Raw genomic sequence first — 15,630 nt, 5'->3', positions numbered from 1 at the left:
CAATTTTACATAGGACCACAATTTTTTCAGATTCTCTAAGGTCTTTTGCTAAGGTAGTTGTAGTTGTATCCTTCACACACAGATCTTTCCCCAGATGCACAAATCTCTATTAACCTTTTCTTGCTGTCATTCGCATGTTCTCTTTTGAACCAAGACTGCAACAGCCTCTGCTTCCTCAGCATTTTCCGAATCTGTTATTAAACCATGATATGTCTTTTCCGTCCTTAATCCACTTACTAGGCAGATAATTCTCCAGACCACAATTTACAATCTGGTTAAACTTTGCCCATAATTCCTCTACATTCATATTATTGGAGCTAAGTGATGTCATTTCACAGTCTGTGTGAGATGCTAACATTGCTTATCTGCTCTTTCTAACAGAAAATCTCTCCTAGCCTTCTTAACTTCTTTATTAACTTTCATAACCATAGTTGCTATAATGACTGACATCATGATCACTAATCGCTGTTTCTACACTGATGATGTCGATAAGGTCCGGCCTGTTTGTAGCTACAAGGTTTAAGATATTTCCATTGCATGAGGGCTGCAGAAGTAGCTGCTCAAGACAGTTTTCAGAAAAGCGATCAAAAGTAGTTTGCATGACTGTCTGTCTGTGCCCTCCGCAATGAATCCATAGACATCCTAGTCTATAACAAGTAGGTTAAAGTCATCTCCAACTAGTAATGCATGATCTTGGTATCTGCACACTACTGACCACAGGTGTTTTTGAATGACTCAAACTGCCACAGCAAGCTGAAGAGAACCATGAACAGACGTCGTTTGGCCACCACTTATGAGATAAAAACAGAATCACTGAAGGAGGTGAAAACCATAATGAAAAGTGAGTTCCAGAAGTCCTTCCAAGATTAAAAGAAGCACTGGCACAAGAGTATTATATCTGAGGGGGTTTCCTTTGAAGGGGACAAAGTTGATGTTGATGAATAAATAAAGATTCTTTAAGAAAAACAAAAATTGTTGTTACTGTTTGATCATACTTCGTGTACTACAGTCTCATAAACAAACCGTCACAGAACACTGCTCACCCTGTTTGTCAGATCGTTTACATATATAGAAAACAAGAGCAGTCCTTCCACACTTTCCTGGGGCTCTCCTGGTGATATCCTCTAATTAACATTTGTCTGTTTAATCTTTCCCCGTACTTCCTCTACATCCATCATATAATGGAGCTAAATTGTGTCCATACATTTTCTAAGCGGGATGCTAATAACTGTTTATCTGCTCTTTCTAGCAAAAATATTCTCCTCGCCCTCTTGACCAATTCATTAGCCTTAGTAACCATCAATGCTGTGATGACACCATGGTCACTAGTCCCTGCCTCTACTGACACTGATACAGTGAGGCTTGATTGTAGCTGCAAGGTCTAAAATATTTCCGTTGCATGTGGGCTGTTGAATTAACTGCCCAAGACAGTTTTCAGCAAACTGTGTTCAAAAGCACTTCACAAGACTGGCTGACTGTATGCCTGCAATGGTTCCATAGACATCCCAGCCTACAGTCAGTGGGTTGAAGTTGCTCGAAACTAATATGGAATGATCTGGATATTTCTGCACTACTGAGCTTAGACTTTCTTTGAATGACTCTAGAACTGTCACTGCAGAATTGGGTTGCCGTTAAAAAACACACATCAATTAATCTGATTTCACCTAAAGCAGTTATATGCATCCAGATAACTTCACAGTCGCACTCAAATTCGATCTCAATAGAGGGAATATTTTTCATGAGTGCAATGAACCCTCCCCCCTCCTATCTTGTCCAATCTGTCCTTCTGATGTACATGACTTGCTAATTATTTCAGAGCTTTCTATATGTGTTTTAGTCAGCACTTGCACCAAATGGTTCAAATAGCTCTAAGCACTATGGGACTTAACATCTGAGGTCATCAGTCCCCTAGACTTAGAACTACTTAAACTTAACTAACCTAAGGACATCACACACATCCATGTCTGAGGCAGGATTCAAACCTGCGACCGTAGCAGCAGCGCGGTTCCAGACTGAAGCACCTAGAACCGCTTGGCCACAGCGGCCGGCGCACTTGGTCCTGAGAATAAACTGAGCACAACAAATTTCCTGGACGGCAGAAAATTTGGGAACTTTTGTTATGAACATTTCGACAGTTTATTGATAAAATTTTGACAATCCAAGCACCTTTACTCTCAACACAGTCTGATTTCTTTATCTGTATGATGAATGGCAAGTATTCGTCAGAGTACCTCAAACTACTGCCTAGCCTAAAAAATCTGCAATGAGCACTCCACTACTCTGGTACACATATCCTCAACAACACAAGTCCATAAATCTGTAGCATTGATGAAGTTTTTCTTAAGACCCTCCACTCCACTCTGCTCCAAGCCAAAGGATTCAGATCAATTCTAAGAACAATGCTGCAAATTGTGAACTCTGCTTACATGACAATGGCATCAGAATCCAAGCGACAGATGTTACTGGTGCCGACGTGAGCCACTTCTTGCAGACGACTGTATGTTCCATGGGTTAAACAAGTGATACCTGAGGTGTTCCATGCGAAGTGCAGGATTCTCCACCACCCCCCACACCCTGAGGCAGCAGCTTGAAGACCTAGGGCCATAGCCAAAATTGCCTTCTGCAGTTCGCAAACTGTGACCAGCTCCTACTCTATCTGCACCCACTATACAAACATCTTATCCATCCTAGCACGTACTATCCATCCTAGCATAACAACTTAAGAAGTTAAATGCTAAAGCATACAAGAAAACCTAAACAAGGAACTTGCTGCCTTCCTGATCTGATGGCTTACTGAGCTAGCCGTTCAAAAAAAAAAAAAAAAAAAAAAAAAAATGACAACTTTGCTAGAGACTGCCTGAATTTGCACTTGACAGTTACAAAAACGTGACACTACACCTCTTAAATAGCAGAACACACATGGAGTTAACTACAAAGAAAAACACAGAAAAAGTTGAATACTTGCTGCTTTGCTTTTGTGTAAGCAGATGACAGATACAACATGATTAAATCCTCATGAACCAACTGAAAATGAATACTCTGTCCGCGTTATTACCCAATATCACTCCACAGGGGAATTACTTAACTATATTCCTATACTGTCTCTTCAGCATATCATGTGCTCTTGCAATCCCACCTGGCGTAAATCTCTGATAACTTGTTTCCCACTTCCTCACTTAGCTTTTCCCTTTTGTACACACCATTCCTTCCACATCCAGATCATGTACTTCCTTCTCCCACCAACCCCCCTCCCTCCCATGTAGATTCCCCCCCCCCCTCCTCTCTCTCTCTCTCTCTCTCTCTCTCTCTCTCTCTCTCTCTCTCTCCCCCCCCCCCCCCCCCTTTCTCTATCTCCTCGCTGTCTCTCTTTTCACTACCACCTTCCTCTCCTTTTTTCCCCTTCTTACCACTTTTCGTCTTGCTGTGCAGTTGTTTAGTCATCTGACAAAAGACATGCCTTGCACTACCCTGGTACCTCATCTTCCCCTCATACGTCCTTCCCAAACTACTCTTCACCTCCATTTATCCAAATAACTACTTTTGATAATTGATATTTAATAATCTGTCTTTTTGCTACCTCAAGTGTGTCCTTTCGTGTGTGTGTGTGTGTGTGTGTGTGTGTGTGTGTGTGTGTGTGCGCGCGCGCATGCGCATTCTCTCACTACAAAAAGAGGAAGAGCTCAAAAACTTGGTTAACTGTTTCCTATTACATATTTCTGTATGCTATGCACCAATCACCTACAGGTAAGTCCCTTATTTTACTTATCATCTTGCCTCGAAATGAGGAATTTCCTACAAAAAATTCCTCCCAGAGTGGTATTCCATTGCCTATCTATGATTTTTTCAGTGAGCTATTTACTTGTGATAATTGGCTAGTTATGTCTTCAACTGAGCTTTAGATTCATACGTAATCTGGAATGCAACTGCTTGGATGCACATCTGATGCCACAATGAGTTGATAATCGTATTGTTCACATGACAGATTCACAAAATTCTAATTTTTCAGTTTTCCATGGCAGTAACTAGGAAACTCAGCTTTATTCATTTTGACTATTCTTTTACAGTGCCTCAAAGTTTCATGAACAATAAATAGTGTACACGGTGACACTGAATCCCACACCGTCACAACAGCAAACAAAAGCATTATGCCAAAAATCTGTATTTATAATTGGAGAACCTTGACACAAGTACATGTCAATGTTCTTTTATAGAACCGTGTAGCTTTTTAATTTTTTATTTATTATTATTAGTTTCAGTGTCCTGTAGGATAAAGAATTACACAAAAAGCCTTACGTTCAGTGTCAGGCATACTCGATGTGATGGACGAGCTGGTTGAAGTCAGGGTAGTCACTGATGGTGGTCGCACAGGGAATGATTCTCCTGAAAATAAATTTGAAGTATTTGTAACATTGATAAACCATACTGACACATATGTGAATATTGTAGTTGCAGAACTTCTGTAACCTAGCATCCAATACTCATAAAACTTACACTGAACAGTGCATCAAAGCTTGTAAAAAAGAAAAACCACCAGTGTAAACCTAACTACCAAAAACCGAGAGTGTGCTAAGGCAGAAAAGTTAAACTTTAATGTCTGATGAAAAGGGAGATTATCAATACTGATTGGACAAGGATGGGGATGGAAATTGGATGTGACCCTATTTAAGGAGCTGTTCCCATATCTGCATCAATTGATTTATGGACTTTACAGTTAAAATTGTGTATGGAAATATGAAATTCATCACCACCTGAATATGAGTCAGGTTGTGGATATGGGAATATTCATTAGCTATAATCGTTTACTGTAAATAAAGAGCATTCATTCAAAAAGTTGTCAACAGGCACCACTAGGATGGATCTGTAGTGGGAGATGAGGGAACTGAATAGTTGGGTGGAGGATGAGCTTAGGAATCTACAAAATATCACTAGCCTTATTAAGGCATGAACAGGAGCTTCTGGCAGCAGTATTGCACACAGTCCAACTTCTTCACACCACAGACATATGCCTGTGACTTCCCTGAAATTTTAATAATTTTTTATTGCATAATCTGCATAAACAATTAAAAAGCACAAGAAGATTTCGATTGTAGTGAAGTCTATGGCATCAAATCTGGAACTTCCCACAACATATCAACTGAAAATACGAAAAATTATTGGGCATTTCTGACTCCTTTGTACTTGGGTGTAACTCTTGGAAGTACATCCTAAGCTGCATAAGGATATTGTTAAGTTGCCCTTACTGATTAGTGAGTATATATCTTGCCCACTGCATCCGAATGAGTACATTGAAACCTAATGCAGACACACACTAGAATTCTGTAACTACATACATTTTATGGAAAATAGTTGGGTAAAAGGAGAAAATAATTAAGAGGTTCAAACTCTCATTAAGTGGTAGCAAATACAAATATAAACTGAAAAAGAACAACTCTTGAAGTATAGTGTACTGTATTTGGTGTTTAATATAAAAACAGTCTTAAACCTTTAACTGCTCTGGATGCGTTAACATGCGCCTTTGTACCTGTCCCTGTGTGCTCTGAATGTGTGTACGCGTGCCACCAGTCCTTCTACCTGGTACTCTAAACGTGTCTACATGTAGAAACGTTCAGGTAGAAGGACTGGTGGTGAGCGTAAACACGTTCATCAGAGCACACAGGGACAGGTACAAAGGCATGCGTTAACACATCCAGAGCAGTTACAGGGTTAACTAGGGACCTGAGAAATTAGCATTTTGTGGTAAATGCTAATATACATATGAATTCTGCCTCAATATGAGGAAATTTAATATTACCTAATACACACTATTTCTTAATGAATTGTATCCAAATAAACTATTTGATCAGAGTGTAATACCTATACAATATATGCAGCATACCATATTCTATGGATAAGACTGCGTAACATTGTGCACCGGTGCCCAACTGGGGTTATTGCAGGTGGGGCTCATAATTTTCAGTGACGTGGCACTGTAAACATGACAGCCAGGTGACGTGAATTGTAGTATTCATGTCTCATTGGCTGAGAGGAGCCCTACCATATATGGAAATGAAGTGAATGCCAGATCCTGACTGGGCATCCGATGTTGATGGACGCATGCTGAATGCAATCATTACAAACTTCTAAAGAACAGTTAAATATTAAAAGATGACACAATAAATGGCAATGAAATCACAATAACGTCAAGAGAATCAGTCGCAACGGTGTATTAGTGATTGCACGATCATAATACACTGTTTAACTTATGGGGTGGATTGTGGTAACTGGTGCAACAGCTATGTACAATGAAGTCTGGAGTACACTTGGATTACCACCCACCAATTAACATGTGGTATCCTTAAAGTGATATGTGATGCTGTTTAAAAGCAAATAGTCTGTTTCTTGTCAGACTCATCTTTGTATGATTTCACAATTTGCAGACCCATCAGTGCAATGAGCCAATGGCCTGCACTACCTACTGCAATGGAGGGACTACCAAAAGTGTGACAGACTTGCACAGTTCCAACAGCACCTTCACCTGTATGGCCAGTTTCTCCCTCGTGCGTGCCACCCCCGCTTCAAAGAGAGTGTTTTAAATAACTATTTTCTTGCACATAAATATTGAAAACATAACCAATTTTTGGTTACTGGTATTGAATATAAGCTGGTGAAACCTAATTTGGAAAGATAATGTTCATAATAATGTATCTGCAAAATAAAAAGTGCATGAACGTAGTAATGTATCAGTGCACTCCACGCTATGCTGCAATGGCAATTATGGGTGGCTGAATGGTTTGTAAAATATGTCACATAATTCAACATCGTACTTGGCTGTTGGACCTAGCTTCTTGGAACAAAGAAATGACTACATTTGTTTGCTAGCTCAAGTTCAAAAGTTGGTATAATGTGGACACAATGTGCCAGTTTGAAGTGGTGGGTGTCATGAACTGTGGTTGCAGCAAACAACACTAGAGGTCAGGCCTTTAACAATATGCTGCCAACCTCAACAAGCAACTGCATGGTAGCTGTTCCCAAATGTGTTGTGTTGTGCTTTGCTTGTTTTCTTTTCTTATTTTGGAATGAGTGAAAGGACTGACCCTGGTCCATCATGGATTTTGATTATGAAACTCATGACATTAGAAGGAATCAGTGGTCCCTGTGACAATGTGTCAGTTTTGGTTTCACAGAATATGGGTGTAGACCACGAGAGGGAGGGGGGGCTCATTTCCCTCACATTGCTCCTGTCCCCTCTGGAAGACAGAATTCTAGTTTGTTTATGCTCGTGGCTGTCTGCCAGTATATAATGTCTGCACTCAGCATTATCGTGATTGGAAAACAGAACTTCCCATGTATTTCAACCAAACTGCAATTCTTCTCCTAAAATTTGAATAGATTTATTTCCAGTTCTAATTCTATGCTAAGTGCCTTGTCAGTTCTATTTGTAGCGTTGTCAAGTATAGGGTCACGAGTATGAATGCCCATGAAAGGTTGAAACCAATATTTTTCAGATTATGTAATCATTTAATCAGGTTAGAAAAGAAAAATAATGTCAAGAAACACTTTAATTCAGTTCATCAGTCAGAAAATGCTGCTGCTTCTCAACAAAACACTCATTTGTTGAAAGCTTGAATGCAGAAAAAAAACAAAGGCCATTTCAGAAGAGAACCCTTACACTTTTTGCAAAAGCAAACATTCCGATCAAAAAGTTCCCCAATCAGCACTTTTGTAAACTGTCAATTTCAAAGCACTACAGCTTTGTCTTCACTCGTGTAGTGTGACAGCCTTTTAAACTTGTGCAAAAATGTTTTTGACAAAAATAAATGCGAATTTTGACAGAAGCTGGCACTACATATTCCAGTCCCTGTAAGCCAGACAGAGAACCAATGGTATTCATACAGCTCCACACGCATTCAGTAGGTACAAAGGTACTCTGAATAGATTTATCTACAATCTAACTTGATGAGGAAGCAAACAAGATTATGCTAATGGAAGATTTAAATTATTCCCACATGAGGGGGGGGGGTGGGGGGGGGGGGGGGGGGGGGAGGAGGAAATCAACATTTATGCTTCATGTTATGGATATTTCTCTTTCTACTACTTCTTCATTATATTATTTCTGACCATAGTTTATTTTCTGTCTTTTATGAATGATTATAGTAATGGTACAAATTCTTCACTGGCACTGCAATTTGCAAGTTCTGATAAAAGTATACCATGATGTAACCAATTCAAGGCCTCTGGAGAGACTTAAGACATTCTAGTTGCTTGGTACTTCGTCTTTTTAAGTGGACTACAGACAAACTGTGCAGCTGCTGAGGTAATACTTCGGCCTCTTATTAAAGCATGCTGTAAAATTGCATTATCCATCATCACTTAGTGTTCCAAGAGACTTTTCAACATTATTTTATTATTAATTTACTGAGAGCCACAGTGATGCAACAGATCTGTTGTTCTGAACACCATCATGTGTCTTTTTTCAAACTAAGGCTTGAAAAGAAGGTAGATTAAGATGTGAAGTTGCAACAACAACAAAGTTATTAGACAGAGCACAACATTTGACTCAGGAATGATAAGAACAGAAACAGGCAGTGCCCATTTCAATGAAACCATGCTGGTATATGTCCTATATATGTATGTAAAACTTAGATCTGAGTGGGGATCTGAACCATCATTGCCATGAATACAAGTCCAGTGCGCTAAATGCTTCACTATCTTGCTCAGTTTCAGTTAGCCAGGGAAAGTAACTTCTTCTAGAACACAACTTATTACGTGAATTTGTGGTGCTGCTAACTCCTGTTTAATTTTCTTCAAAATAAAACCCTACAGATATTTTTCTTTCTCTCGTTTTTCCAGCGGGTATACGCAGAGAGAGAGGGGGATCATCACAACTTTTCCCAGATTTCACAGTTAAAAACACACTTTTTCTGGGGTGAAAATACATATTTTCCCAGGTGAAAGTGCATTTTTTTTTCAATGTTAAGTGATAATATACTTTCCCTCAGAGTTGTAAAACTTACCAATCCTTTGTATGATAAAAGGTTTTATACACCAACATTGAACTTCCCAGCACTTTAGGAAATGCAACCCAGCAACAAAACGATGTGTGTTGGAAAGATCTCCAATATGCAGCAACACATACATTGCATATTTTTCGAAAGTATAAATATGAATTCTACCAAATACAGCATAGTGGCTTCTGAAGCACAATACAGCATAGTGGCTTCCGATGCACCAAAATTGTGAATGCACTGCAAAATGCACTTTTGTCAGCCAGTATAGCTCGTGTTACGTAATCTCACCAGCCAATGACAACAGAAATTCACAGCATAGGACATATGATGTAGTCAAGCAAGCAAAATCCCTGTTAAATAGCGCAAACATGTAAATAATCAAAGTCAATATAGCTACACGAAAAGCTAAGCTTTCACATATAATAATGGTCGTCAAAAATTTTTTGTTATTTTCTTCCGAGAGTGTGGTTAGGCAGGATCCTAAGAGCACAGTTTAAATTGCAGCAGCTGAATGTTTCTGACAAGCACGATTACAAATTTCACTCCTGTGAACAGAACATTTTGTGGGTTACCTAGCTGAATTGTCAAGTAGAGCACTTTGACCTTTCCATAAAAAAGCCAATTACGTGTGAAACTTCTCAAGAACTCACTCCACTCCTGGCCCCCCCCCCCCCACTTTTTTTTAAGGAGTATTATATTTTTTGTCATCGTTATTGCATAATTTGTTATCTACGAAAGAACTAAAATAAATATGAAAAATTAACCTTGAGCCTCGGTCATTTATAGTGTGTGTTACCTTTTAAGATATGTCAAACACAAGTGACCCAGAAAAAATTTTAAAAAATGGCATAAACCCTGGTCTTCTAGGCCCTAATTTTTTCTAAGTGGGTGGTCCTCAAAATGTTCAGTTTTGAATGACAGTCAAACACTCCGTGATTTAAGTAATTCATCGCACATTCTCACATGTAACATAACTCATCTTGCATAAAAGGAAAATTTCTAATTAACGCTTCTCAAATCATCATTTGCAACATTTTCCCACAGCCTGTTAAAATTGTAAACAGTTGTAACATCACACTCATCAAAAGCAAAGTTTTATTTTGGTGTTATTCTCTCATTGATGTTTTATCACTGCAGTATTATTCTGCAATAGCGGGCTAGAGTAAAATTCGTAATTACAGCATCCGTTCTTGTAAGTCAAAATTACAAAAATTTACCTGAAAACTAAAACAATGAAAACTTCATAGAATTCTAAAAAAAATCCCAGTTTCTTCTGGGATCTCCCAGGGTGTGTACACCCCTTTTATGTCCTAGAAGACTCTCAATGAGTGAAATGACAGTGCCGAAAGTTAGTTACAGGTTTTTTCTACTTTTGATGTGTACATCAGCAATACAGCAGCTCTGTCTCCAGAAGGATAAGTACTGGCCAGACATACTGTCTCCTTGTAATTTTTCATATTAATTTTGTCCTTTCTTGTTTCATACAAACTCTAGCTTCAGTAACATCAATAAATTACCATTTAGGGGACTTATCAAGAAAAGGTTCAGAAATATAACTATTATTAATAATTAATTTACTTGACATAGGAACATGGCGACCCCATCGCCCAATGGGAAAGCACTGCAATCAGCCACCTGAGTATTGGCGGGAAAATGATACCTTAGTGAGTTAGGAGGAAATCTAGGATTGTGCTTCTGCAGTTGACAACCATAGTTGTAAATCGGAGCTTGCTCCACCCAAGGTTAACTACCTTCAAAAGTCAACCATGTAACGGTCTTTTAGGAAAAAAATTTCCACCGTCCTGTCCAAGAATGCAGGAGAAGGCTACATCGGATTCAGTGAATAGCCATCTAGAAGGCGTCAATGAGTCGGAGCATTAGCAATCGTCCATTCTTATGCCAGTTCATAAGAACAGGATCAAACAAGATCAGGTCAACTACATTGCTACTCATAATATTAATTCTCTAATTAAAGCAGGAAAACTAAATTAGTTGACGGGTGAATTAGATAAACAGAAATTTTGGTAGCAGGACTCCAGGAAATGAGAAATACTACAGAAGAACCATTCGAATCATAAGGTTACAAAATTTACAATGGGAAACCTAGAATAAGGGTTATGAAAGAATGTCCCCAATTTGGAACTGGGTTTCTAGTCAATGTGAAAATAATAGATTCAATTATCGATTTTCAAGCCATCTTCCTGAGAATTGCAACTTTGAGTTTAAAAGCATCCAACAAAATTTATACCATCATTAAGGTCCATGCCCCTACTAACGAGAAGCATTTTCTAACAAAGAATAGGAAAGAAGTGCAAAAGTTTTGGGATCTCATTGGTCAAACAATAAACCAAGTAAATATTAACAATGTTGAGATCCTGTTAGGGGACTTCAATGCCCAACTCAGAAGAGAAAAGAAATACCGGGATATCATTGGGAAATCGGTTAAACATAAACAAACAAATAAGAATGGTCAAAGACTTGTTGAACTCTGTAGGGAACACAAACTGATCTCAAAGTCCACAGACTTCAAAAGGAGGCCAAACAAACTTTAAACTTGGAAACATCCTGATTGGAGATAAAGGAGAATGGCAGCTGGATCATGTATTTATGGACAAATTCTTCCACGGAGAAGTCTACGGTGTTAAAGTATTAAGAGGGGTAGATACACGTTCAGATCATTACATTATCAAAATCAAAATTAAGTTCACACCACTAAAAAAGAAACCAAAGTGCAATAAACGAAAGCGTAACTTCGATTCCCACCAATTAATTAGAAATGCTAAATATAGTGAAGTCACACAAAACATAAAACTGACAGATAATTTAGAAGGACTGGTTCAAATTCTCAGGCAACAAGCAGAAAATTGAGCCCCATTGAAGCCACGTAAATGACATATCCGGTGGAACTCTGAATGTGACAAAATTAATGAAGAAAGCCATCATGCATGGTTACAAATTTCAAACACACAACACAGAAGAAAATGCAACCAACCTCAAAAATATCAGGAAAAAGTTCACACAAATTATCAGCCAAACCAAGAGACAATCACAGAAAGATCTAATTGACTCAATACAAGAAAATTACCACAAAACCAGTTCCAGAGACTTCTACAAAATGTTTGTAAGACAATTACAAAAATTTGCCCCTCCCACGTTAATGCTGAAAAGGGAAGATGGAAAAATGGCACATAATGACAAGGAAAATGCCAAAATCATGGAAAAAGCATTTAGTAAACTTTCGAATTGTGAAGAATCCCAGGAACTTTTAGCAATTAATACAGACACACCCATCAAGACTCCATCTGATCTCATAAATCCTCCAACAATCCAAGAGGTGGAAACAGCACTCATAGAGATAAAAAATTATAAGGCATGCGGAGAAATGTGGAAATATGCCATAGATACAGTTCGAACATACTTACACATAGCCCTAACAAAAATCTGGATAACAGAAAAGTTTCCCGAACATTGGACCACAGCTATAATCCACCCACTCCACAGACAAGGAGATAAAAGCAACCCAGATAATTACAGAGGTCTCTCTCTCATAGACTGCACATACAAGATTTTCTCCAGAATCATATACAAAAGGATCAAAGAACAACTAGAGGAAGAATTAGATGAATCCCAAGGAGGCTTCAGACCTTGGAGAAGCTGTGCAGAACAGATCATCACTTTAAAACTAGCCATAGCATATTACAAGAAACAAAATAAACCTCTTGTAATAACCTTCGTGGACTTTAAAAAGGCATATGATTGTATCCATAGATCTTCAATATTAAAACTCTTAAGAAATTTCGGGCTCTATACAAAATTTATCAAATTGATAGAACTCACCTTAACCAACACTGTATCAAAAGTCAAGTTCTGGGGGGGAACTCTCTAGGCCATTTATCATAAAAACAGGTTTAGGACAAGCAGATCACTGGACACCCCTGCTGTTCAACTATGCTTTAGAATACATAATGAGGGAATGGTACAAGACTAACCCAAAGAACATCCAAACTGGAAGACCCAAAGACAACATAAGCTTAAATTTACTAGGATTTGCTGCTGACCTTGCTCTCTTGTCCAACAGTATTCAGGAAACCAAACAACAAGTTATCTCACTACAGGAAATAGCACAAAAAATTGGTCTTGGAATATCCTTTGAAAAAACAGTCATCACATTGCCATAGGAAACCAAGAAATCAAAATTGTATATAAATTTAAATGTCTGGGAGAAATCATACTATATAACCTCAATGAAAAGTCAAAATGGCGTAACAGAATAAACAAATTGACTAGAGCACAATATATCACGAAGAACACCTACAACAAAAAGAGCCTGTCAATAGCAACAAAATTAAAACACTACAAAACAGCCACTCAACCAGAAATAACATATGCAACTAAAACCATCTTCAAAACAACTAACACTGTACAAATAGACAAAACACTCAAAATAAAGAGAAGAATCATCAGAGCGTGCATCAGCAAATCGTACCAGAAAGATGGACACTGGAGAGTAGCTACAAATGAAACAGTCTACAAAGAAATAGAACCAGTAATGAGTACAATCAGGAAGAAACACATTTCGTTTTTCGGACATCTAATCAGAACACCAGAGAACAGGATCATCAGGAGAACAATAGAAAAATTGTGGAACAGTAAGTGCAACATTAAGTGGATTACAGAACTCGAAGATATGGATGAGCTACAGATTACATTGGAAGACCTAAGAAACAAAACTGACAAAATCAGGAAACTCACAAACAATCAAACCAAACTGCAAACAAGAATCAACAAACAGACAATATGAAGGGTGATTTCTGATGAAGAAAGAAGGATGACATCCAAAAGAATGAAGAAGTGCTGGGCTGACAGGAAACTGAAAAATTCCTTGTATAAAGTTGGCTAGAGTGGCCCAATGAAGGCCATAAAATGTAAATAATAATAATTAATTTACTACTAAAAATGGACAAACTTTGATGGCCTTAGAAATCCTTGGATTTTATTTCCCGCAGAAGAATACCACCAGCACAGATAAAAGAAAAGGCGTTTAAACAGAATCCCAAGGACTTGCTGCAAACAAGCACAAGTAATTGGTGGCAGAAAGCAGGAAATAGAATCCAACAGAAGAGGAGTCTTGTACCTCTGTGTGATCCTCCGGAGCTGATGCATAAATGCAACCAATAATTTGTTGTTAGCATACTCTCTGTCTTCATTTACTACAGACCAACAGAATTTTGAAACAACACATGAATTTTACATCTTCTGGCTAAATTCTCCAAATTTTGATCTTCTAACTTCCTTCCAAATTTGATACTTGCACTGCTTTCAGATATATATTTGTAAATATGCAGCCAATCTGGGCAAACTACAAATGTGGACCATTTCTTTAACACTATACTTCTATGATTGAATCCTACATTTTTAATTGTAAGAGTATCTTTATAGAGACAAATATTTTTAAAAGTGGGATATTACTGTTTACGTACCAAGCTGAAACCTTTAAAAAATTCTACATTTGTTACTGATTCCAACAGCTCTACTCACTGATTCACAAGTTACCTGTCTTAAATTATATTTTTACTGGACTAATGAGCTAGCAACAGGAAACTGATAGCCAGGAAAGTCTATTATACAGTAAAACTATATTGTGAAGAAAAAAAAGAGGAGGACTGATACTGGATGGGGCAGCAATGTTGAAGAATACAGGTTGCGCTGCTCTCAGCGCAGTGACTGCAATATTAAGGCCTACAATAAACGTAAATTCAGAGATTAAATATCAAGTTATGAAATGGTGGGAAGGACAGGAAACCAGGAGAGATTAAATAAAACTTCCACAAATAGATGTAAATAATATGAACACCAGAAAGATATCAGAAGACCCATTTATGAAAGTCTGTGCAAGATTCCATTTTATTAATTTCATGTGGCACAATGGCCACATGCAATACCTTTAATTGGACGCCACTTCAGCGAATTGCATGTCCCTAATCTATCCCGGTTCACCAACTTGGGAAACAAGACCTACTGTTTAACATGGAATCTGAACCATGTGTCACATCTGGTGACTCATCATGTCACTGAGTTGTGAAGAGTAGATCAAATGCACAATGAAAATTTCTGTGGCTCGACTACAATATTACCCCGTAACCTCTTGGTTTCGAGGCAGATGCCATACTGCTAGACCACCCGGCCTGGTAAGATTAAACTGGGGGGATGAACAGTGAATATCTAAGCTGGATCTGGGGATCAAAATATGGAGTGAAAAATAAATAAACAAACAACAATACAAGTAAGATGTAAGAGGAAGGATATTACAATTCCACAATGCAATGTGGGTAAAATAAAGATGACAGACATGCAGACATTAATTTTGGTCAAAGCTTATTCAACATGGGTAAGGAGTAAGGAGTAAGATGTGGCCCGGGGAGAGGGGGGGGCAGGAGCCAACATCACCAACCACAATTCCATAACCTGACAGAAGCAGTAAGGTGACTTAATTTCCATCTGTAATGGGGGAGGGGAGAGACCACCACACTTAATGTCAGGAGGAAAATACGAACAGAAATGGGAGTAGACCACACTAATGGAAAAATCATGCTTGATGTACAAAAATGTGTTAAAAGAAATGAGCAATGAGAAAACATTAATA

At 38.2% G+C, this 15,630-nt stretch overlaps 1 protein-coding gene across 2 annotated transcripts in view; it reads right to left on the bottom strand.

The window, feature by feature from the left end:
• The window catches only part of LOC124555092 (segment polarity protein dishevelled homolog DVL-3), a 126,097-nt gene that overhangs the window by 44,134 nt on the left and 66,333 nt on the right, over nucleotides 1-15,630 (bottom strand). For both annotated transcript variants that reach the window (XM_047128887.1, XM_047128886.1), the window contains exon 10: nucleotides 4,294-4,380. In XM_047128887.1, coding sequence (XP_046984843.1) covers nucleotides 4,294-4,380 — 87 coding nt within the window. The remainder of the gene's footprint in view (nucleotides 1-4,293; nucleotides 4,381-15,630) is intronic.

This window comes from Schistocerca americana, chromosome X (genome assembly GCF_021461395.2).
Source record: "Schistocerca americana isolate TAMUIC-IGC-003095 chromosome X, iqSchAmer2.1, whole genome shotgun sequence".
NCBI lineage: Eukaryota > Metazoa > Arthropoda > Insecta > Orthoptera > Acrididae > Schistocerca > Schistocerca americana.
Note: the sequence above shows the minus strand (reverse complement) of the source record. Positions and strands in the feature narration are given on the sequence as shown.